The sequence below is a fragment of the Danio rerio genome, chromosome 9, assembly GCF_052040795.2.
Source record: "Danio rerio strain M-AB ecotype USA chromosome 9, GRCz13ab, whole genome shotgun sequence".
Taxonomy (NCBI): domain Eukaryota; kingdom Metazoa; phylum Chordata; class Actinopteri; order Cypriniformes; family Danionidae; genus Danio; species Danio rerio.
Genome location: NC_141029.1, coordinates 44,469,087 through 44,495,000, shown reverse-complemented (window position 1 = coordinate 44,495,000; position 25,914 = coordinate 44,469,087). Strand labels below are relative to the sequence as shown.

The 25,914-nt window shown below is 35.5% G+C and overlaps 1 protein-coding gene across 31 annotated transcripts in view; it reads right to left on the bottom strand.

The window, feature by feature from the left end:
- Positions 1 to 25,914, bottom strand: part of gulp1a (GULP PTB domain containing engulfment adaptor 1a) — a 104,038-nt gene that overhangs the window by 20,109 nt on the left and 58,015 nt on the right. For 10 of the 31 annotated variants that reach the window (XM_087266067.1, XM_087266057.1, XM_087266080.1 and 7 more), the window contains exon 2: positions 14,376 to 14,455. In XM_087266067.1, the coding sequence (XP_087122193.1) occupies positions 14,376 to 14,403 (28 nt within the window). In that variant the 5' untranslated portion in view covers positions 14,404 to 14,455. Of the gene's footprint in view, positions 1 to 14,375; positions 14,456 to 22,905; positions 23,458 to 25,914 lie in introns of those variants that run through there. The other 21 variants (XM_087266066.1, XM_087266056.1, XM_087266078.1 and 18 more) reach the window with 8 other exon arrangements.

Here is a 25,914-nt window from a genome sequence, read left to right as displayed (position 1 = left end):
ATGAACAGTGTTACCAACACCGTTTTGAGCTAGAAATTTCTCCCTTTTTTCAACACAGTACTTATGGGCACGGCCGTTTCTAGACATTTGGTCACCCTAGACAAGCTCACTATAATTCTATTAATAACTTTCTCTTAAATAGAAATGATGCCAATATTTTTCAATGACTGCGCTATGTTAGAAATAATAATGTTACCTGCTGGATCGACAGTACAATTTCTACAGCAGTGCAAACAAACAAACAATCAAACTCAATATCTGATTATCAGTATGTTATGTATTGTTAATACATATAGTACATAAAAATCACACTGAAAAAAACAAAATCTTTGAATTTACTAAATGTTTTAAGGTAAGTGGTAGCAAACAACTTATATGGGTTGAATTTAATAAAACAAATTAAATTTTGTAATGTTTCTATTTTGTAATGTTATTTATTTGCAACCACTTACTTTTTAAAAAAATGCAGGTAATGTAATGAATCATTTTCTTCAATGCATATAGACACTCCTTCATGTGATAGCTCAGGTTTAAATCGACATCAAGAAAATTAGGTGGTGAAAAGAGTTAGCCACCATTAAACAAGAAAATGATTTCCATCATTAGCCATATGGTTCACCCCTGCCTGGATCGTGTGGCTGGGATTGTGTGTCCTGAACCGTGTGTGGGTCATCAGTTCTGCAGCTGGATATAGCTCGGTGAGGCCACGGCGGGGCAGGGAGTGCTCATTGGCACCCCTGCTGGTGGTTTCCCAGGCAACCGTCTAGTTCACTAAAGCCTAAGTGGTGTTGCTTATGGGGAATAAGCTCATTTAAAACATTTGCAATGGCTTTTGTCTGAAATAATTCTTTACATTTTACAAAGAAAAAATGTGAAGCATTCTGAGAAATTGTTATGATGTTATGACATGTTCAATTCAATTCAAGTTTTGTTTGTGTAGCGCTTTTCACAATAATTATTGTTTCAAGGCAGCTTTACAAAAGGTGAACATTATTGCATTATACAAAGCACAAGAAAGAATGCCGCTTTGAAACTTATTTTATCAATGTGCTTTAACGTCTTAAAGTCAAGTGCTATTATGGGGTTCCCGCCAGGATTTTGCCTACCCAAATTCAAGAATTCCAAATGAAAAAGTTTGATATCATTTTAAAGAAAACCATTTGAATGTTCATAAAACACTGTTGAAAGTAATTAAAATAATTGAATATGTTATCTGTGTTATAATAAACCACTACAAAAAAACAAACAAAACCAAAAGTTTTTTTTTTATTATTTGTAAACTCAAATTTGTGTTTGTTGTTGCCTTCTAGAAAAATTCTCAGTAGCCACTTCTGTTTATATCAAATTCGAAAAAGTTAAGGTTATTAGTAGGGCCAGAGAGAATCTGCTGAAATTTGTTGCTATTTCTGCTGAGAATTTAGTAAAAATCTGTGGATTTATGCAGAATTATTTTGGGAGTATCATAACAAAAAGGTAATATAAGAAATAAAAAAATAAAAAAAATTTACTTTATGTTTACAATGCAAATCCATCTAGATCCATTTATTTGGTAAACAAAGCAAGTCTCTCATATCCTAAATCGGTAACACTTTATAATAACTACAGACTATAAATCATTTATTAAGCAGCAAGTAGTTAATTAATTATCTGTTAAGCATTAACTCTACATTAATAAGCGTTAGTAAGCAGTTTATAACTGCAGCTACAAATGCTCTATTCTTGACTTAAAAACATATTTAAAATGTGCTTAATAATTGTACTTTCATACTTTGTTAATTATTTATTTTTCATTACTAAATTTCATTACTTAAGTATCGTATTTTTTGCAAACCATTTGTACTTAAGAGTAGTTAGTAAGAGAGTAGGGTTTTTAGGATCATTCAGAATGAGTTAGTAAATGATTAATAAACTATTGAAATCAACGTGTATATGTCTTATTATTCAGGCATGTATTAATGGTTACTATGTACTTTAATAAATGCTTGATTAACTTCATCCAGTTTTGTGACCTAATCTAAAGTGGGGACTATTCATGCTTTATAAATCCCTTATAAATGACAGATAAAGGCTCAGTTAAATTCTAAACAGGAAAAATGACATTATTCATTCCTATTCATTTAAAGATACACAAATAAACTGCACTTCAAATGAAAAATAAATCGTTGCAACCTTATCAAAAATAAAATCACTGTAAAGTTTAAACATTGCATCTTTTATATTGTTAAATTAATTTATTGTTGTTGTTGTTTTATGCAGATTTATGTTGTATTGACACTCCTGTTATTCCTCACTTTAGATTAGGTCACAAAACTGCATGTTAAGTTAGTAAAGCATTTATTAACATATTAGTTAACAATTAGTATATGCCTGAATAATACAATATAAAAATGTTGATTTCAATAGTTTATTAAACATTTACAAACTCATTCTGAATGATCTTAAAAACCTGTGTGTGTGATCTTAAAAACCTAAAACACACTGTGTGTGTGTGTGTGTGAATGTGAGAGTGTATGGGTGTTGCCCAGTACTGGGTTGCAGGTGAAAGGGTATTAGCTGTATTAAATATATTCCGGAATAGTTAGTGGTTCATTCCGCTGTGGTGACCGCTGATAAATAAAAGACTAAGCCGAAGGAAAATGAATGAATGATGATTTACAATAAAACAACAAATTAATCTGCCATTTAGTCAAGTATAACTCAAGTAGAAAAAAGACCCTTGAGGACTCAAAAACTCTGGATCTAAAAAAAATGAATGGTCATTTAAAAGTTTTAAAAGACTTTTTGAAGATTTCAGAACAATTCATGTTTCAAATGGTGAGTTAGAGATATAACAAGTCATTGCGCATGAAAGTCAGTGTTAACTATCCAAGGAAAGCTGTATATTACCATCTCTTTCTTATCTTCATGAATCCACTGCTTATTGAAAATCTGTCAGTTTTTCTTCTCCCATGGACAGTCAGGATAGACTGTTCGCACGCTGAGAGTGCGCATACAGTGGGTGTGATGCATAGGTCAAATGAATGACATACAGCTCAAAACGGTGCAGTGCTCAGGTGTGGGGTAAATGTTTCAAATGATTCACTGTGATGGTGCTGACACATGATTACAAAGAGTCTAGAGGAATGCACAGCTTATATTTTTAGAAAACAAACCAATATGGAGAATGGGTGATAAACAAAAAAGGGACAATCTGTCAATTCGTCATAACAAAAACCATTGAAATGTGTCAAAAGTAGTTTTTTTTCTATGGATGCTAAATGCTAACAGATGCTAAACACCTTTGTTTAGCTTTACCTTTACCAAATTTCTACCTTTCTTTTCTTCCTTCCTTTTTAGTGTATTTCATTATTATTTACATTTTTTTATGCAAAACACTCTGAATTGTAATATTTATATAACACATTTATTGTGTATGGCCCTAAACACCCAAAGTGCTTCGCAATCATAAGGGGGGTCTCTCCCCACCACCACCAGTGTGCAGCATCCACTTGGATGAAGCGACGGCAGCCACAGGACAATGGCGCCAGTGTGATTACCAAACACCAGCTAAAGGTGTAGTGGAGAGACAATTCAGTAGATGGGGCTGATTGGGAGGCCATGATGATTAAGGGCCGAGAGGAAATTTGGCCAGGACATCGGGGTTACACCCCAACTCTTTTACGAGAAGCGCCTTGGGATTTTTATTGACCACAGAGAGTCAGGACCTCGGATTATTATCTCATTGAAAAGTCGGCGCCCACTGACAGTATAGTGTCCCCCTCACTTTTACCGGGACATTTGGACCCACACAGATTGCAGGCCTCACTAACACCACTTCCAATAGCAACTTTGTTTTCCCATGCGGTCTCCCATCCTGCTTAACTTCAGTGAGCAACCGGTCTTAAGCTGCAGGGTGATATGACTGTGACTGTGAATTACTCTCGTGTATGAAATGTGCTATATAAAGGAACTTGCCTAGCCTGTGGTGCAATCAAATTCTCTGCAAATCTTGACCAAGGAAATTCCTAGTCTACCACAGGGTCTCTAGATTTAAATTTTTTTGTTACTGTTTTGGACATTAATAAATCTTTGTGCCCCTTTTACATTAAAATTAACTTACATTAACAATATCATCAGTACACCCATACATGTGTAAATGGGTCTAAACAAAGATGCCCAAACTAGGGCCCGCGGACCAAAGTTGGCCCACGTTAACTTTCGAATTGGCCTGCTATTCCATCTGAGAAGAGAGGGAGAATTTTAGGGAGGGTTGGGGTTAATGCCTTTAATACACATTGTCATATCTAATTTAATGTAAATTTTACTTGTTTGTTTAATTTTTAAGCTACATTTTTATTTTTATTTTAAGCATTTTTTTTCAAACTAACATTCTTAACAGTTGCTCAACGGATAGACCACAATTCCTCAGAAGCCCTCAGTGAGCAAACTAAGGTGTCAATATATTTGAAATTAAACTCCATTGTGTTATAAATTCTTATGTCTTCATTATAATAGCTTCATTATAAAATGTAAAAAGTTATTATGCATTAGTTAATATGATTAAAGTAATGTTTTTGATTTATTTTGAAATAAATTAAGAAATTATCCATGGTAAATTTCTAATACACCTTGATATGTTTACCTTCAGCCCACGGCCCTCAATCAAGTTTGTTTTTTTAACTCTTCCTAAAAAAAAGTTTGGGCACCCTTGGAGTAGCGGTGCCAAACCTTTTTCCTATGAAGAGTCAAAAAACAAACTTGATTGAGGCTAGTGGGCCGAAGGTAAATATAGCTGCCATGGGTAAATTCCTAATTTATTTAATAATGTAAAAAAAATTCAAGCCAACATTGCTTCATATTAACTAATACAGTATTTTATTTTATTTTATTTTATAATGAACTTATTACAGTAAAAACAAAACAATCTCATTTATAAGAGAATAACACTAGTTTTTACCTTGATTTGCTTCTGCATAGTCCTCTATCTGTTGAGTGACAGTATTTACATTTTAAAAAATACGATTCATTTAAAGTATTTATTTGAATCATTTAATTTCAGTTTGAGTACCTCTAACTTTGTAAATTAGGTCAAATTCTTGGGGACATCAACAACTGCAGTGCTAGGGAAGATAACCACTTTGGTTTTTAATATTTTGGACATAGTTTCAAAATAATTATTCCAGTAGTTTTGTATTACTGGAAAGAAAAACAAACAAACAAATTACAGTTACATGTGACATTGGTCACACCCGCCATCCACATTAGGATAAACATAGAGAGCAGAGCTTTGGAGAAATTAACCCTATGCAGTATTTTAAACTGTTTGAGTCTTTATAATTACCAGGGTTTATATGTATGACCCGGAATCACCTGCATGCTGACAGCGTGACAAGGAATGAATGAGAGAGAGCGAGAACCCCATCCGGGGCGCTGTAAATAACATTGGATCAGCTGACAGCTGTAACCCAATCAGGCGTCACTCATATAATAATAAAGAAAATTCTAATGACGACCGTCACACATATATACAATATAAATTTTACAACTATACAAGTTATCCCATAACTTCTTCTTTTAAACATAGTAAAAATTAAGCAGTATTACATTCAGTCCATTTTTTTTTGCTATTCATGGTCTTAACAAACACATTTTTACCTAAACAAATGGAAGAGGTACACTGCACATCTACAAAATGATATGTGTATGCACAGTATTTATCATTATTATTTATTTACCACTAATATTTTGCTGAATCACAGTAGTATTTTACTCAGGCTCAAGCCAGATAAAAGGGTCTGGCTCAGTTATCTATTTCTCTCATAAACAGCAGACTAAGCACATGTTCTGCGTTTAATTTAATGAATTGCGTAATGGGAAGAGCAGTGATCAATGGCTGAATATCAAGCTTGTCAAATCAGAACATTTTGGCATGCACTTAGAAGGATTCCTTTGCAAGGCCTTCAGAGAAGTGCTAGGGCCTTGATAGCCTCTGCATCTAATTTTACAGCTCACTGCTTTGATTCATGGAGGCCTGAATGGTAATAAGATGACGTTCTAGCAGAAATAAGATAGGAATGACCCATTACAATAGTAATGGCACTCTAACAAACACAAAAGAAACGCTCTGGCCACTAAGCCTTTGTGTTTCAAATAAAATAGATTAAGTGCTGAATATACTGTTTAATGCGAGATCTGTGCAGCCCATTTTTGTAAGCGCCACAGTCATTTTTCATTAAAGAAAGTCTGTTTTATCCATATTCTCAAAGTATTTCTGTCATCTCCAGCTATGTGCTCCAAAAGCCGAGAGGTGTTAGTAATGCGATGATGACATGTTCAGCAATTACTGAAAAAATAAAGAAGAGACAGAGACAAAAAAAGCCATAGCAATAGCATTATGAGCAATTATGAGGTATATTTGTGCATTATTTAGCTAAGGTTATTTACAGGGTTCTGTGAAGCGCTCTGGGAATTATAGATTGTCACTAATTAACCAGCCGCACTCACCAAACGCAAACATTTCTGAACGTGAAAGCTTGCAAAAAAAAAAAAAAGTTAAAAGATGTACAAATCACATCAGAGGCTAGGATAAACCATAACTCAAAGTTTCACGACTGAGGAATCTTTTAGTGCTGTTCAGGCTATTCAAGTCAATCATGTGTGGGTTCAAACTTGATTTTTTATGCTCCAAATAACAGACACTGTTCCTATTTAATGTTCTGAGTCTGGTAATTGGATGCATAAGTGTGGAAAGAATCTGGGCCCAATTATTTCTTTGTCATCACACAAACATCGTCTCTCCCTTTGGGCTTTGTGGATCATCCACCATCTAAATCAGAAACCAGCAGTCTATACCTGTTGAGTGTGTGAGGAGTAATTTAACCTGTAGCTTTGTATATAAGCAGATGACCCTGAAGAAACCATACATTACTTTTACAAACTGTAATGCAGCCTGCATAACTTACAATATACAGTACGAGGGATTGAATACACTGAGCTATTTTTGGCCTATAGCAGACCAAGATTCCAGTGTATTTAACCATCCATCCATGAGTTTCTCTCTTCATCCATTCATCTTCTCATCTGTTTACATCTCCATATAACCATCTCTTCATGTATGTCATGTTCATCCATTCATACAGTTCATCCCCCGCAGATCTTAAAGTAAAGGCGACATTAACATTATCGACTTTCCTTTCACAGTTAATTCTATTAGTTTTAAGACACCAATGGTCATCCATTAACTCTGGAAGAGAATCATAAAATTTATGAGCATATAAGAAACAGTAAAGTGAGACATATTTATGTACCTTCCTGACCAATGACAAGCCATCCGGCTAATTTTAATGTAGACGTGCATTAGTCAGACTTCATTAGACAGAAACCTCTCTGTGAATCTCGAGTTACGTCACGTCACCACACACACCACACACTGCCGGTAATGAATTCATGGCTATAAAATGATTACTGTCTCTCTCTGGTAAATGTCACTATTGTTCATAAGTGGCCTGGATAGACATTTTTTTGTGTAAGCTGGAGAATTTAATGCTGTCTTGCAGACAGATGGGCTATTGGTGTTCTCCACGGTCCAATGGCACTGTCCTGTGCACCAGAAAAGAGGCAATTGTGACAGCAGGAACATCCGTGCAAGGCAGTGGAGGGAAATGTGTTGTGGCCGCAAGAGCTTTGCACTTTTCAGTGCCAAAATAATTACTTTGTTATGCATAACCTGTTTATGAAATCAGATTACAACCTCTTCTGAATAAATGAGCAAATTACAACTAAGTGCTGTGCATTTTTGTCAATATGCACAAACATGTTTGCAATGGGAAAACAAAAACAAAATCCTTTTTTGTAAATCAACTGCGTTTTAAAAAGCATTTAAATAAATATATAAAAAGTATATAAACATATTTAAAGTTTATTTTAAACATTTGAATATTTAAAGGAACTTTTACCTTAATGTGAAATTAAATGCAATAAATTCACACACACACACACACACACACACACACACACACACACACACACACACACACACACACACACACACACACACACACGCACACACACGCACACACACACGCACACACACACACACACACACACACACATACACACACACACACACTATGTACAGTACAGTTTTTTAGCCATTTAATAAGATGTTAATACAAAAAAAAAAAAAAACAGAGTATCTGCAGATTTTTTAACAGGAAATTTAATAACTTTTAAGACCTTTTTAGTCCTCTAAAAGGAAAAGTTAGGAATACCTATAAATAAAAAAAAAAAGTAAAAGGTTCAGTGTGACAACAGAATAATGTGGTGAAGCATTAGCGTGGCACAACTCACTATAGCCATGCTCAAGACAGGTAAAAGGGACGCGAAAACTTTTGTACCAAGTGCTGATTGACCTTACGACCCTGACAACAGGGTTCCGGTCTCGTAAGTTGACCAATGTCTGAACAAACAAACCTACAAACATTTGCCCATGCTTGCGATTTCACAAAATGCTGTGTTGGCGAACCATCAACGCAATGCATTCATCAATTACTCACTCGTATGTCACCTATGGTGTGATGCAGGTTGCACCCACGAAGTGCTGCCCCCAAATGTTATGCTGGTCAAATTGCGGTTCAAAAAATTAATAAAAATGATGAGTCGGACATGAAATTTAAGATCCCACATGAAATTTAAGACCTCCCTATGCAAAATTTACAGAATTTACGACATTTTCAGACCTTAAAATTAGAAAATTTTATTTAAGACGTTTCAAGACTTTTTAAGGACCCACGGGGACAGTGAAAAAAACAAACAAAAAAACATTAAAAACAAATTAAATTCACAAACAAACTAATTGTGTTGCCATTTGTATACGAATTGAAAAATCTATGTTTGTGAATCGGCGGCCATTACTTTTTACTGAAAAAAATTATTTTGTTTGAACAGGCTCTCTCTTAACAAGCCCAGAAAGTAGGATCATGGAAGTACAGTAGCTGTGTTGCATTGTTTGTCATTGTTTGTCTTGTTCTACTTTTTTCCCCCAAATTTTCACTCTTGCACTCTACGTACTGTACCTACCTACACTCTTAGAAATAAAGGTACATGAGCTGTCACTGTGGTGGTAGCTTTTCAAAAGGTACACATTTGTAACTAAATGGTCCTTATTAATACCTCAAGGTAACCTAGAAAGTACAAAAGTGTCCTATTTGAAATTCTTAGGTACTAATACATAATACATACTTTTAAGGTACCAATATGGGCCCTTTAAGTACAAATGTGTAACCTTTAAAAAGGTACCACCCCAGTAATAATATTTAAATCCTTTAAATTATAGAATAATAAAATGGTTATAGAAAGATTTAACAACATATAATAGAAAATTTATAACTAGGCTTTTATTAATTTATAGGCTTCTTGGCATTGGTCAGGGCCCCCTAATTCCCAGGGGCCCTAAGCGGCTGCTCACCTTGCTTATTGGTTAAGTTCATTCCTGCCAACAGTATAGTGCAGTGTCACATAAATAGTTGATATAGTTATGCTGTAATGTATTGGAAAATTAATGGTAAGTCACGACTATCTATGATAGAGAAAACTGTTAATTAACCAATCTTAAATCTTAAACTTAAATCAATTTTGATATGTGACCCTGGACAAAACCAGTCATACAGGCACATTTTGGAATTGAGATGTAAACATCATCTGAAAGCTAAATAAATAAGCATTACATTGGTGTATGGTTTGTTAGAATAGGATAATATTGGGTGAGATATTAGAGAATCGTATACTTCTAAAGTTCTTAGCAATGCATATCACTAATTTGACAAATTGTGTTTTGATATATTTACAAAAGGAAATCTACTAAATGTCTTCATTAAAACTTTAATTAATATCATGAACTTTAATTAATATTTTAATGAATAATAATTTTTTTTGCTATTCCCACAAATATACCCAAACAACATAAGAACATACAGTTGATGTCAGAATTATTAGCCCCCTTTTCCTTCCCTAAGCAAGGAAATTTTTACAGTATGTCTGATAATATTTTTCTTCTGGAAAAAGCCTTATTTGTTTTATTTCGGCTAGAATAAAAGCAGTTTTTATTTTTTTTAAAAAACACTTTTGGGACAAAATTATTAGCCCCTTTAAGCTATTTTTTTCCCGGTAGTCTACAGAACAAACCATTGTTATACAATAACTTGCCTAATTACCCTAACCTGCCTAGTTCACCTTATTGACCTAGTTAAGCCTTTAAATGTCACTTTAAGCTGTATAGAAGTGTCTTAAAAAATATCAAGTAAAATATTATTTACTGTCATCATGGCAAAGATAAAATAAATCAGTTATTAGAAATTTGAAGTTTTTTAAAACTATTATACTTAGAAATATGCTGAAACAATCTTTCCTCCATTAATAAGAAATTGGGGAAAAAATAAACAGGGGTGCTAATAATTCAGGGGGGCTAATAATTCTGACTTCAACTGTATGAGGTTTTGTGATCACCCGATTTAAACGTTATCGCTCAATTGAATGAACATTATCAGTGGCTATCAGCTGATAGATATGGGCCAGTAGGGGCCTTCAGCTTCTATTGGTAGGTGCAGAAGGCTGCTATCATCCATCCACATGATTAATCAGCTATACCAATAGAGAAGACTCTAGATCCAAATCTGTTTTTACATTACTGTGATGGTTGGGTTTAGGGTTGGGGTAGACGTTAATATAATACAATTAATGGGAAATTTAATAAATAATATAAATAATTCTCGTTAACTTCTGGCCGCAGCCACATAAGATCTATAGCTGATTAACCATATGGATGGATGAGTACAGCCTTCTGAGCCTACCAGTAGGTGCACAAAGCTCCTACTGGCCCATATCTGATAACCACTGATATTGCCTACTGAATCGAGTGATAACATTCAAATCGGCTGTTGTGATGCAGAGATACATAATATAATTAGAAAAATTGTTAACTGAAAAACAAAAGTAAACTCATTTCGGCAACAAAAACTGCTAAAAACGTAACTAAACTGAAAAAAAAGCAAAAAAAAAAAAAGGAAAACTACTACTACTAATACTATGAATAAAACTTCTATCGCATCTGTTATTAGTGGTCTCATTTATATAATATAAAAACCAGATGAGTTACATTCATCTGAGAAGAAATCTCTAACATCTTCCATCATCTCAAGGGTTTTAGCACTGGACAACACTTGCGATTACAATCCATATCTTCAAAGTGAGCCAGACAGGGCATCAGGAGCTCCTAACACAGAAATATTACCAGAGCATTCGCTGCCATCTGGGATCTAAGACTGGCCAGTTGGGTTTATCACATCAAAGATCCATTAATTCACTTTGGAAAGGAGGATGGGACAGGTGGTTGTAAATACACAGTGGAAAAAACACAGACCTCTGGAGTCAGACAGGTTGTCTGCTCCAAGCCATTGAGAAATGACAGAAAGGGGGGAGAGACTAGAGGAGGAAGAAAGAGGTAGAAAGAAGAAGAAATAGGAGAGAAACACAGACCGGTGAGAAATGATGGAGAATAAACAAGTCTAATTATTATTTCAAAAAATATGAAAATAAAATAAACAATATTTATTATATATAAGTGTAGAAAAACTGGTCACACTTTACAATAAGGTTTCATTAGTTATCGGCTGTTTCTCAATGTGTGTTCTTCAGCGATCTTGTCTCCTCGTGTTCTCAAGGAACATCATCATCAACAGCCAAAGTTCCGTTCCAAAACTCCACAAGATCAGAGGATGTGTGAAAGTTTCCGGACATGTTCTTTACATTGAGTACGCACCAATGCAGACTTGAGCACAGAACTCGCTCGTCCCATAAGTCATTGTGACGGGTTAAAGGAGGTGGAAAGCACATTTCATATAGATTTATTATTAAAGTTCAGTGATATAATGTATTTATCTCTGTAGTTCCCCTAAACGAGACGGTGAAAGTAAACATAACCATGAAAATTTTAATAAAGGCATAAACAAATTAAGGGAGTTTATTTGCTGAAATTCGTTTTAAAATCGGTTTTATTTGTATTGTGCAAAGTATAATTGTAAGGTTTTTGTGCATGTTATATATATTGAAAAAGGGAAAAACAATAAATCATTGAATGAATGCTGTAATGTTTTAATAATTTTCAGTTATAAACCATCAGGAAGAACGCAGCATCTCATTTCTTAGAAGACATGTTCTCTGTTCTCTCGGTCACCCGAGTTCATTCTTCTGAGGTGACCTGGCAAGACCGTCACCACAAGAACACAAGTTCGTTCTCTGTGTTTTTGGAATTGAGAAATAGCCAATGCAATTACTAAGATGAACTAATATGAGCAATATATGTACAGCATTTATTAATCATAGTTCAACATTTACTATTGGATTATTAAAATCCAAATTCATGCCTGTTAACATTAGTTAATGCACCTTAAGTTAACAAACTAACAATGAACAACTGTGTTTTCAATAATTAAAATGAACAAATACTGTAATAAAAATATTGGTCATTGTTTGTTCATGTCAGTAAATACATTAACCAACATTAACTGATACAACCTTTCGGTAACCTTAGTGTTAAACTAATAAACCACTAGAGAAAACTTCTCAATTGGTCTGGATTTATGTTTTAGTGATGTGTTTAAATAAACGTTTTTTTGCTTTATTCTAGAAACTATTTCTTAAAACATTTCTTAAAATTACAATTTTATCAAACAGACATGGGTCAGTACAGGATTCTGATGGTATGATAACCTTGGATAAAAAATATCACGGTATCACGGTATTGTGATTACTGCTCTAAAATAAGTTCTTTTTAAATGTCTGGGTAAGAAAAAAATACCCCCCCCCCATTTAACACAATACATTTTATTTTAGGAAACATTTAAAATATTTTGAATTAGTAGCTTTTGATGTAGAGGTACATTTTCTGCTGAAGACACTGTTGCTAGGGCTGTGCAATTTGGGGAAAATATCTACTTGTTTTTTTTTTTTGTTTGTTTGTTTGTTTGTTTTGACAAATATTGCGATTGGGTTTTGGTTTACAATTGAATTTAAGCTTCTAGCTAATTTCAGCATAATAATCTGTAAGCCGTGGCAACAATTCTGTAACAACTCCTAAAAAGTGACCTGTTTTTGTACAGTGTCTGTGTCTTTAAAAACCAAAACATTCCTAAATAAAAAATGCTGTTTTTCTTTATTATTAATCGGTCTATTAATGTTTCCTGAAGCAGCAGACGCCATAATCCAACTTGTCAGAACTTCCCTGTTTGTTTTCTTTTTTTTTTTATTGTGGGCGTAATTCAGTTACGCAATTCTGATTGGGCAGATCGAGAGTGTGCTCACACAGTTGGCTAGTTATAGATCACACGATTTCGGCACCATTTCCTTGATGTATAGTGTTGTGGGGAGTCGTAAATGACAAACGATGTCGTGACACTAGATTCAAAAGTTTCTTCTCATGTAATGTGGCATAGATCATGACAACTGATGCCATGTCTACGATACCTCATGACACAATCACTGAAAGTTTTGTTAACAGAATGTTTAATATTCTGGAGCATAGCAGACCCTTTTGTTTTTATGTATACATATATATTTTATATTGCAGCCTCTTGCAATTAACTAATCACAATGTTTCAAATTGTGATTGTGAGTAAATTTGATTAATCACGCAGCGCTTAAGATTGCCGTAAAAAACAAAACAAAATAGTTAGACAAAATAAATAAATAAATAAATAAATAAATAAATAAATAAATAAATAAATAAATAAATAAATAAATAAATAAATAAATAAATAAAAATAGTACCATGTTTTAGACGATTTTATCACCTAATTTTTATTAAAACATTTGTCATTTTCTGGTAAATTGGTTTTAAATGATGTTTGATTGTTTGAATTTCAAATATTTGAAAGAAATTTTCATTAGACTTTCATAGATTAAAACAAATATTAATATTTTCAAGATAAACTGATAATTTGTCCTAATTTTTCCATAGCTGTGGAATTTATCTGATCATTTTGGTATTTGCAGAAAATTCTTAAAATATATTAAGACTTTTATTAATTTTATTATTTCAGGGTTTTCACCTTTATTGTATAAGACAGCAGAGAGAATTGACAATAAAGTGTGGGGAGCAGAGAGAGGGAAAGGATCGGCATTGGACTTCAAGGTGAGAATCGAACTTGGGTTGCCAAGCACCGGAGTGCATGTGTCGATGCATTTTCCACTATGTTATAAGCACTGACTATTCAAAGTTATTTAAACACAATTTCATGTTATTTATTTATTTTAATGAGATTTTTTTCTGGTTTAAAAAGAGCTGATTAGAGAGAAAGGCAAGAGAGGGGAAAACAAGACAAAAACTGAAACAGCACACATACCTTTTTTTCTGTTAAATGCCCGGTTCATGCTTGAAAACGCTCCGTCTCAGCTGCGATTTCGTGGAATGTGCCACCTCTACCTGCCAGAATGAGAGTGTATGGAAATTTACTTCACAGAGTGAGAGAAATAGAAGTACATGGCTCAACAGCAAAACTCTGTGAATTTGCCTCTAAGGTTAAACCTCCTAGGGTGCATTATTGTACAAAATGTTACTGGGTTAAAAGCTACTGGGTTCAAAAAATATAACCCCTAAAAAAAGCAGCAAACTTTTCTACACAAAATCACTGTTGAGAGGAAAAACCATTAGTGCTGCAGCAGGCAGAAGGGTTAACTATAAATAATATGGGTAAATATGGCCTTCATGGTTCAAATATTAGTATGTTTGTGAATTGTAGATGCAGTTTACCCAAAAGTCAGTGGAATTAAAGGTGCCATAAAGGTTTTTATAAAAGAGCATTCATAAAATAACTTTATATTGAGGCCATCTATATAGTAATGTACTCAAAAACATTATCAAAATAAATAGTCAATGTATCAGAGCTGCACGATTACTTATATAATTCCCAAATGATAATTATCCGCTTGTCTATTAACACCAAAGTTTCTATGCTTGAATAAATAAGCTGTTGTTTACAGTAGCAGTTAAATCACCCTTCACAAGTCTTAAATGAATCCCATTAAAAAAAAAAAGTCATTCCATCTAATACTAATGAAGCAAGAAGTCTTTATGAAGTCAACCAACTCGCTGAAAAAAAGATTCATTCATTTATGAAGGAAGTGAAGCATTTATTAGAGAATCATTTATCCACTCTTTAGGTTAATTCACATTTTTTTACACCTGACAAATACTTTTATCTAAAGCAATATACATTGCATTAAGGCGCACATTGCAGTTTAAGCCTCATGTGCTACTATGAGCTACAGAAAAGGCTCTTTGAAAGATAAAACTTTATCAGGCAATGAAACAAGTGAATCTTGAATAAGTAATTCAACAGATTCATTGAGTAGACACAGATTTATTCAGTAATGAAACAAACAAGTCAAATCTTTATGAATGAGTCATTGAAAGGAGTTTTTCACAGTATTTCCTTTTTTTTTTCTTCTGGAGAAAGTCTTATTTGTTTTATTTAGACTAGAATAAAAGCATTTTTTTTAATTCTTTTTAAATAATTTTTATATTATTATTTATAATATTATTTAATATTATTATTCAATATTTTTTCCAACTGTCTACTGAACAAACTATTGCTATACAATGACTTGCCTAATTACCCTAACTTGTCTAATTAACCTTGTTAAGGCATTAAATTGCAATTTAAGCTGATCTTGAAAAATATCTAGCAAATTGTTCTTTGCTATCAAAATTGTTACGATAAAATAAATCAGTTATTAGAAATGCGTTACTAAAATGTTTAGAAACGTTGAAAAAAATCTTCTAAACAGACATTGGGGAAAAAGTATACAAGGGGGCTAATAAATCAGGAGGGCTTATAATTCTGACTTCTACTTTATATCATTATCAGGATACGAGATGAGATTTCTGTCATATCACCCAGCCCTACTTCAATGGCACCAACGTACTTGGTGAAAAAAGAAGGGAGCCCTGTGTACCAACCAAACATGTGAAAACAACAAAAAAACTATTTGACAGCTCAAGATAAATCAGGTCATAAAAACATCATAGTGTCATTAAACCTATTGCTATTTATTTTCACTGCAAGCTTAGTATTCTCCAAAATTGTCAAACAAGTTTGGCCAAATGACTTATAAGCTATCAGACAACAATGATCAAACGCGAAGCCCAATGGCTAGATGTATTACAATAGCACTGTCAGGTGGATGGATGTAAAGAGTTGCAACACCTCCCCAATGGACGCCATGTGCTCATTACTGATTTCCCTGATGTAAAGTAGATAAAACCTGCATGCTTACAGGCTTTTCAGAAAAATGAATTCACAGTGAGTTCAGTAGAAGTTCCTCACTCCCACAGCTTGTCTGTGATTTAGTAATCATGCTTTTTTTCAGGCATATATTATCATTGGATAATTCACAAAGTAAAGTTAACCATTTTCATAGTAAAACGCGAATGGAACAATAAGAGACACTAAAGTTTAACTGCTGGACTAAAAATGAGCATCAACATTATATATCCACATTATGAGTGAACAATCTGCCTTCATACTAGACAATAAAATAAAAGGGAACATTCACAACAAAATACTGACAATTAGCCAGCATACACTAACTTCACTTAAATGAACATCAGTTATCAAAGTATTCGCTTTAATCTAAGTAAGACAATATTATGACTAAGGTGTTTACATGAGTTGCTTTTTGAATGTTCCTTTCATGATCCCATTTTACATGGTATAGCACAAAAATCAATAAACTTCATTACGTCACTACTATCCATATTTCCTCCGGAGTTTCATGCTATTTAGGGTGTTTTATCTTTTATTTTTCGACTTTACCTGCAGTTTAGCACTTTCACTTTCATTCAGGAACATTTCATGCATGTCCCGCGTGATAAACGAGATACTGGATGCAAGTATGAACTGCCGGAACAGTGTAGTTTTAATGTAAATTTGATACCACACATCCTATAGACAAAACCTCGGCATTTCACAATAGAGGTGCTTGTGCTACTTCACTGACTGGGTAGGTACAGAGAATAGTGTTATGCCTAGTTCAGACTGCGTGATTTTAGCCCCGATTTTGGCTCGCCGACAGGTTTTGAGAAATCGCCGACAAATGCTTGAAATTACAGGCAAATCGCTGCTCATGCACGTGAGTGACAATCACACAGTATGAACGATTAAAGACGCAATCTGAGAGAATCGCCGATGAGTCACCGATGCCTGCAAGATATTTGGCGTGCTAAATATCTGGAGCTGTCGGCGATTCAAATCATGCCGTGTGAATTGAGTTTTGACTGAAAATAACATCAGCGATCGCCTACAGCCAATGAGAGAGCAGCTTTCACTTGTGTGTGCGTGTGTGTATACCTGCTGCAGGCCAGCGGGAGGCTGGGGGAGAAGTTAAAAGCGCTCTTTTTCAGTTTATTTGGACCCACGAAATGGAGGAAACTAGTGGAGGTTTGACAGGACTCAGGAGCAACCGTGTCTGTTTGACATTTCATACAGAAAGAAATTAGTTTATTATCAACGTTGAGGAGAAATGGCTAATTCCCTTTAAACCCAGGTGAGCAAACATGTGCATGTTCTACCCCATTAAAGGCTTCTTTCTCATTATGTAGTTAATAACAAAAGATATACTACGTGTTTTTGGCTGTGAGACGTGGTTTGGACGAAGTTGTCGGCGATTCTCCCTATAGTAAAGTCATGCAATGTGAATGTCCATGTCGGGGAACCATCTTGCAGTGTAAACAAAGCAGCGACGAAACGCTAGCCCAGATAGTCATGCAGTGTGAACACATCTGTGACACGACTAGTTTGAAAATCATGCAGTCTGAACTCGGCATTAAACAGCCATGTGTGTATAGACTATCCTGTCACAATATGTGGCAAAAGTCCTATATGATGGTAATAGTGTGATTAAGGGGTTTACATGTATGTACTGCACTTCAATAATGCTACTAAAATCTGCATACTCCACATGTCTTAATCTGATTTCTCTTTAGTTTAATTATGACCTTAATCGGATTAATCAAACATCGCTGTTTACATGCTAGACGCTTAATCTGAGTATTGTCTTATTGGTGTCCATTGGTGTCATATTGGTGTCCATTGATATCCATGTAAACATTACAGTAAGTAAATATCCAGCTGGCACTGTAAAAAAATAAAAAGTTGACTTAACTTAAAATTGTAGGGCAACTTGGAGCACATTTTAAAATGACTCAACTTTTAACCCAAGTACTGTAGTTGACTCGCTTTACGTCAACTAAAATAAAAGCTAAGCAGCAAGTTACCTTACAACAGGGGTGTCTAAAGTCATGGAGGGCTGGTGTCCTGCTGACATTAGCTCCAACTTGCTTCAACACATCTGCCTGAAGATCTTCTAGTATACCTAGTAAGAGCTTGATTAGCTGATTCAGGTGTGTTTGATTAGGGTTGGAGCTAAACTCTCCAGGACACTGGCCCTCCAGGACCGAGTGTGGATACCCCTTCCTTACAATTTTAAGAGTATTTTTTTTTACAGTAATACCATTTCCTAAGAAAATAATGCAGCAAAAGCTTAGTTTCTTATACCACCAAAACAACATCAGGATCCATGAGTATTCATTCATTTCACTCTATAGGTTTTTGACGTTCAAAGTGCCAGAAATCATGGCCCTACATTTTTTAGAATTGGTTAAATTGAATTGAACTTAATTGCAGATTCAGTTAAGAATATTCACTACTGAAGAAATGAAATAGGCATCAACATTTTGGATGACCTGAGCTGAATAAAATTTCACTCTGTGTGAACTATCCATTTAAGCACTGTAATAAAAGGGTGAAAACAATAAAACACCATGTAATGTGCCGTTCCTAAAGTGAAAGCGCTAACCACTACTTAAACATTATTGTTTGAAATGTTATTTAAGGCCAAGAATGCTTTAAAAAGTCCTGCATCTTGCTAGATAGGCAGTGTAAGAAGTGATGCCTATGTTTGTTTTTATGTGAAGGGTGTGGTGCTTCACTGGAGGGAAACAGTAAATTATAGTATTTTGGGATGACAATTTGGCATAGAAAAATGTGATTTAAGGTTTCATGACAGAACAATAGATATGTTTTTTTTTAAACCTTAAACATATAATTTATGCCACTTTGTACAATGACATGAAGATGACAATATGAGAGCAACTTACTAGTTTGAGCCACTGAGACATATCCACAACAACAGGCATTTGTGCACTTTAAATTATTTCATGAACATAAAATGTGTAGAGAAAAACAGTTTAATTCAAATAAATATGAAAATGCATACATTATGTGGCGGCATGGTGGCTAAGTGGTTAGCACTATCACCTCACAGCAAGAAGGTCGCTGGTTCGAGCCCTGGCTGTCAGTTGGCGTTTCTGTGTGGAGTTTGCATGTTCTCCCAGTGTTCACGTAGGTTTCTTCCGGGTGCTCCAGTTTCCCCCACAGACCAAAGACAATTCTCTGTAGTTGAATTGAATAAGATAAATTGGCCATAGTGTAAGTGTGTGAAAGTGTACAAGTGTGTATGGGTGTTGCCCAGTGCTGGGTTGCGGCTGGAAGGATATCCACTGCGTGAAACATATGCTGAATAAGTTAGCGGTTCATTCCGCTGTGGTGATCCCTGATAAAATAAAGGAACTAAGCCGAAGGTCATACAACACGAAATAATGTGTCAAAGTTAAAAACACCCTTCAGACAGCCACAATTTGTTAATTTGAACAAGTCTGCAATAAAAACAAATTACAATATAGCTGTAAGCAGCAATTAAGGGGCCAAGCACTTCAGAGGCAGAATGAGCAAACCAGTCCAGAGGCCAAAAGCAACAAGCATCAGACAAAGTGAAACAAGGAGTTTTTGAATACCTACAGTATGAAGCATCTAATGGCTGACAGACAAAATGGCTGACCAGGGAAAATCAGATCTCATCCGATTTGGCATGCTCCGGTGAATGTAAAGAGATCAATTTTGGACAAAGGGTTAAAAATTTAAAAGCAAAAAATAAAAAAATATATTTTTTTAGTTCTCCGTACCACTAGGGGACATTGCATCGAAATATTGCAGGTAATCTCAAGCGTTTGATGTGAATACCTCAAGTCCATTTTTACAAGCTTTATGTTAGATTTGTCCACAAGTTAAACGAAAATTATTTGGTTGAATCAACTTGAATTCCATAACGTTTGGTTATCATGGTCTGTAGATCATGTGATTCAAAATTGGAGAAAATCGAACATACAGCCTAGGAGGAGTTTGATAAAATAGTGTCCACACTTACTAACAATCTAACTAATCTAACTTGAAAGGATTTTAACATTTTCCCCAAGGTAATGGGCTATATGCACACAGACTTTTAATTTTCAGCCAGGCAGCCCGGCGGCTTTCCATTACAAAACTGTCACGTTCAACACTTGATTTCTTTAAAAATCAGCAATCTTCACTGCCTGATAGATATACGATATAAAGTGGGTTTCAGATCGGACGAGAAGCACTGCATTAAACTCCTTTTACCCCCACCATGTCTTTAAAATATGACAGTTTACTTTACTGCAGGATTTTTAATGGAATATCAGTGTAAGTCTGTTGCTACTTACGGACGCTAGGGGTTACAACGGTCCATCTCTTTTTCCGCTTGAACAACTAAATGAATGCTTAAGTCTATTTAACTGAATGTATAGTAATTACATTACAACATTGATGCTGTAAAAGCAACCTTGTGAAATTGAAAATAGTCACATTAAGCTTTCACCGGAAGTTTATTGTTGGCTTTAAAACTCTAGATGTGCATAGAGCCCATTGAGAGGTAAAATTTGTTTTACATAATGCTAAAACAATAAAATGTATTGTCTTAGTTATGTCAATGATCAGAATCAATATTAATTTTCATTCAGCATCATTTTTGTGCAATGTCATATAAAACAACACTCCTCACACACTTAATCTCTCAGTATATGGAAAAAATTGATTCATGTGGCCTGTAGTCATTTTCCAACATATTATACATTTTTACATTTAAAAAAGTTGGACAGTCTGTTAACAAAGAACATATGACTAGTTTTCTTAAATGACATTTGGGTGAGACATTGCATTTTTAATAGGCTTCATTTTTTGTCTTGAAGGTAAGTAATTTGTACCTATATAGTAAAACAGAATTATGAAAGCATTCAGACATGAAATGTTAAATGCTTATAAGAAGAAAAAAATGCTTTTTTTAAATATAATTTTCTTACAAAAACAGATGCTGTTTACATTAACACAGGCAAAAAACAAACAAAAATATATATTTTTAAATAGTCCAAGATTCCACAAGGGTTAAATAAATCCAACAATAATATAGGCACCTTTATATTCCAAGAGAGCGATGCAAACAGGCTTCAGCATGACAGACTGACAGGTTCAAAAGCACATGGATTGAGCAGAAAGGCAGGCACTAGTTTGTTTTTTTTTATACAGAGGCAATTGAGCTGTCATATAGAGCCATGGAGAGTCAAATGTACAAGGACAGCGGTCATCACTGACGGAGCAGGTGAAGTCACGAGTCTGTCACGTCACCCTTGCCAAAAGTCTGAAGAGACCAAGAACAACTTCCAAAGAATTCCCAAATCATTAGGAGTTCTGTCACAGTTCAGAAAACTCGCGAAAAGGGCTCTGACATATATAAACGGAGTCATATTTACGGTCAACATCGCAGATATTTTCTAACCTATTAACACGTTTGCTCCAGAGCTTCAAAGGAAAAACCACACAGACCATTTCATTACAACATTCCACATGCAGAGAGAGTGAACAGTGTAGAGGAAAGAGAAAAAAAACATCAATGCCCTCCCTCCCTCTCTCTCTCTCTCTCTCTCTCTCTCTCAGTTATTCTGCTAAGCAATAATATCTGTTGCCCGGTCACACCTGGGCAAACACCTGGCTGTGCTGACCGGCCGCCTGACTGACAGCAGCTGTGTTTGTTCACCGTTTATCACTTCCAGGCTGGTCATTCTGTCCCACGGGAGAGACTTCAAGACCTTCTTTTATGCTGAGCTGCAAAGTTCTGCTGGTATCTTTAAAAGAGAACTCCAGCTTAGCAATTTATAACTGTTCAGTGTTCGCTGTTGTTCATAACATTCATAAGCTCATAAAATAATTAATATTCTAATACAATAACTTACCATCACTGCCTATTCAGGAGTTTTTATGTTTTTTTATGGATGTTTGAATGAATCAGAATGAATGATTAGCCCTGGACTACAGTGTTCTGTGGTCTGTCAGACATAATCAAGCACACAACATTATAAGCAAGATATTTCCCCCAAAATTCAGAGTTCTGGGGAGAAGACAAAACTGCAAACAAAAGCACGACGGAATAATAAAACACAAGATTCATGAAAAGTCAAGTTTAACATTTTTTGCTTTTTAACATTTTAAATTTATGCACTTTTTCTCCAGAGTAGTGGCTGATATTTAAGCCTTCAGGGTAAATTTCACATTTCTTTTGCATTTGATTTTGAACATTACAAGCATAATGCTAATTCTGAAAATAATAATCTCAGCACATCATGTTTTAAACCTTGAACTAGCTCCAGGGGAGATTTAAAAAAAAGATTTACTGAATACACACACTTCAGCAAGAACTTCAGATGTCATTCTTAGTGATATTTATTAGAACACAAACAAAATATGCCTGAAAGTTATTTCAAAGCTTATTTCAAGATGAAATAATGAAGTGACTAAAAAAAAAAATGAAACACTTGACTTTTAAATACTCCAGCACTTTCCTCAACACTAAATGTTGGGGCATGTTTCAAATAATAGACCTCCACGGTGAACTGAACTGTAAAATAGCAACACAAAACATCCGCATAATCACACAGACGTTTGGAAATGTTAAAAAGTGACCTACTTTCTCCTTTGAATTTCTGCTATGATGATAAAAACCAAAACAGCTTCCAAATGCACAGAAAGCTCAGGATGAACAGGAGAATGTAAACATCCACAGATGAAAAAAAAGAAAAGTTAGGGCTGTTCAAAGCCAATGAGCATTCCACAGATATGACCCATATCTGAGCCAACCCTGCCAGCATTTACAACAAAACAAGAAGCAAAATGAAATGAAACCATCCATTGTCTTCACCTATTCACGGAGCTCAAATAGCGAAGATTCTAAAAACAATGTTTATCAATACAGCCCTCCGCATTCCTTACATGGATCAGTTGTTATTCTCCGCTGAGCTCAGAGCCACACTCCAAACACTCCTGTCCTTTCTGTCAGACCTCTCCATATAAAAAAAAGGCCAAAATTCTTACCAATAATGAGGGGAGATTTCCTAAAGACCGGCCAGTGTCTCCTGCCAAAGACAAACCAAATGAGAAAGACAGCTTTTAGACGAAAGCAAAGAGATGGGTGAAATGCAGAGCCAGGCGACTTATTCGCTTTTACACAAGCTGGGATACTAAGAAGGAAGTTCCAGCAGTGCTTAATAGTTTTCAGCTGTGGGCCAGATGGGGTTATGTGAAGTACTAAAGTAAGAGGGGCGGCGGATTTGCAAGCAGAACGAGGTGTCTCACGAGTGTGAGAGAAGCTCTTGAGAGAAAGAACAAGAGAAAAGCAGACAGGAAGAAGAGAATGACGGAAATAAAGTGTGCTGTGTAAGGGAAAATGCTTAAATTTATCGCACTGGAATATTTGATTCCGATTGGATAATCACAGCACTTAACATTTGCATGATGACTGATGAACTCAATACTGTTCATACATGGCTTTTTCACTTTATTTTCAATATTAGAATAAATATGCTAGAATAGCTAGAGCCATTAAATGATTAATTGCAGTTAAATGCATACAAAATAAAGGTTTGTTTTATTTAAAAATTAAAAATGTATGAAAATGTATACACACATAATAAATACACACAAGACACACATATTATGTAAATATAAACTTAAATTTTTTATGCAATAATTTATGAAAAATCCTTAAACAACATAATTGCTTCAACTGAGAGTGATGCTTTAATTAATATTAATATTTTGTAGCTGTTAATGATTTGGTAAACCTGAGCTATGAACTGAGAGTGATGTGTAGAATTTTAGTAGTATTAAATAACAATATCTATTACTATTTTCATTATTATTAATGGGGTTTGCCTTAGGCAAAGTCCATTCTTACAATTGTGCATGGCTTCTTATTATTATTCTTCTTCCGTGCGTTTTCGGCGCGTAACTAGTCCCGCAGTTTTCGTCCCAGACCCTTGAAAGTGGGCTCAAATCGTGCGGTCTTATCGGGAATGGTGTGCTATGACTTTTATAAGGGGTGGGGGGTTTTTTGGCCCCGCAGGGGCCAAAAAACCCCCCCAAAAATCCCATAGACTTAACATTGAGCCGAACTTTGACGAATCATAGCACCGAGTATGAATTTCATAGAAATATGGGATTCACAGCATCTGTAGGGGGTTGCAGCCTAAGTAAGAACATACCTCGCAGGGGGGTATAAGTTGTACCCTGTGGCGCTAGGACGTCCCAAAGTGGTCCCCATTGACTTACATTGGCCCCATTGACTCCCATTCATTTTCTAGACACTCGTAAGATACTATTCCCGGAAATCGCCGTAGCGCCAACACGGAAATTCGTAGAGACATGGGATTCGCGACATCTCGAGAGGGTTATAGGAGGCTTCAAACCACACCCCGAAAGGCGGTAAATGTTGTACCCCTGGGGAGCTAGGACGTCCCAAAGTCTCCATTGACTTTACATGGAGCCGAACTTTAACCAATCACTGCGTCCATTGTGAATTTCATAGAAATATGGGATTCACAACATCTGTAGGGGGTTGCAGCCTAAGTGAGAACATACCCCGAAAGGGGGTATAGGTTGTTCCCCTGGGGTGCTAGGACGTCCCAAAGTGGTCCCCATTGACTTTACATTGCCCATTGACTCCCATTCATTCCATTGACTCCCATTATAAATGTCACATGTCAATCACAGTACATAGCAGTGTCATACTGACTTGGGGGTGGGCTTATTTGACTCAGGCAACCAATCAGCATCTCATTATGATTTTGAAGCTCACAAGCCACGCCCCCCCAAACCACTTAAAGACCCCTAATAAGTGCCCCATTGACTTAACATGGGGTGGGATGTCCCATTGCAGATCCCATTGACTTCCATTATAAAGGTCACACATCTATAACATTACATAGGAGTGTCATAGAGACCCGGGGGTGGTCTCATTTGACTCAGACAACCAATCAGCATCTCAGTATGATAATGAAGCTCACAAGCCACGCCCCTAAACTGGTCCCATAAACTTCCATTATAACTGGCCTACATGCATATCTTTGCTTAGCAGTGTCCCATTGGCTTGGGGGATGGCTCATCTGACTCAGACAACCAATCAGCATCTCAATATGATAATGAAGCTCACAAGCCACGCCCCCAAACTGGTCCCATAGACTGCCATTATAACTGCCCTACATGCATATCTTTGCTTAGCAGTGTCCTATTGGCTTGGGGGATGGCTCATCTGACTCAGACAACCAATGAGCATCTCAATATGATAATGAATCTCACAAGCCACGCCCCCAAACTGGTCCCATAGACTGCCATTATAACTGCTTTACATGCATATCTTTGCTTAGCAGTGTCCTATTGACTTGGGGGTTGGCTCATTTGACTTGGACAGCCAACCACATTCAAGTTCACTCTGTAACCTCGCCCATAGCAACAAAACAGAGTACCCTAGCAACCATTCATCAACAGCTATATCTCAGCATCGGAACATCGTAGAGACTTGGGGATTGGCTCGTTTGACTCATGCTAGCAAACGGAACTTCCTATATGCTACACATGCTAGCAGTGACTAGCTACATGCTAATATTGACTAGCCATGTACTGTAACTTGCTAGAAATGCTT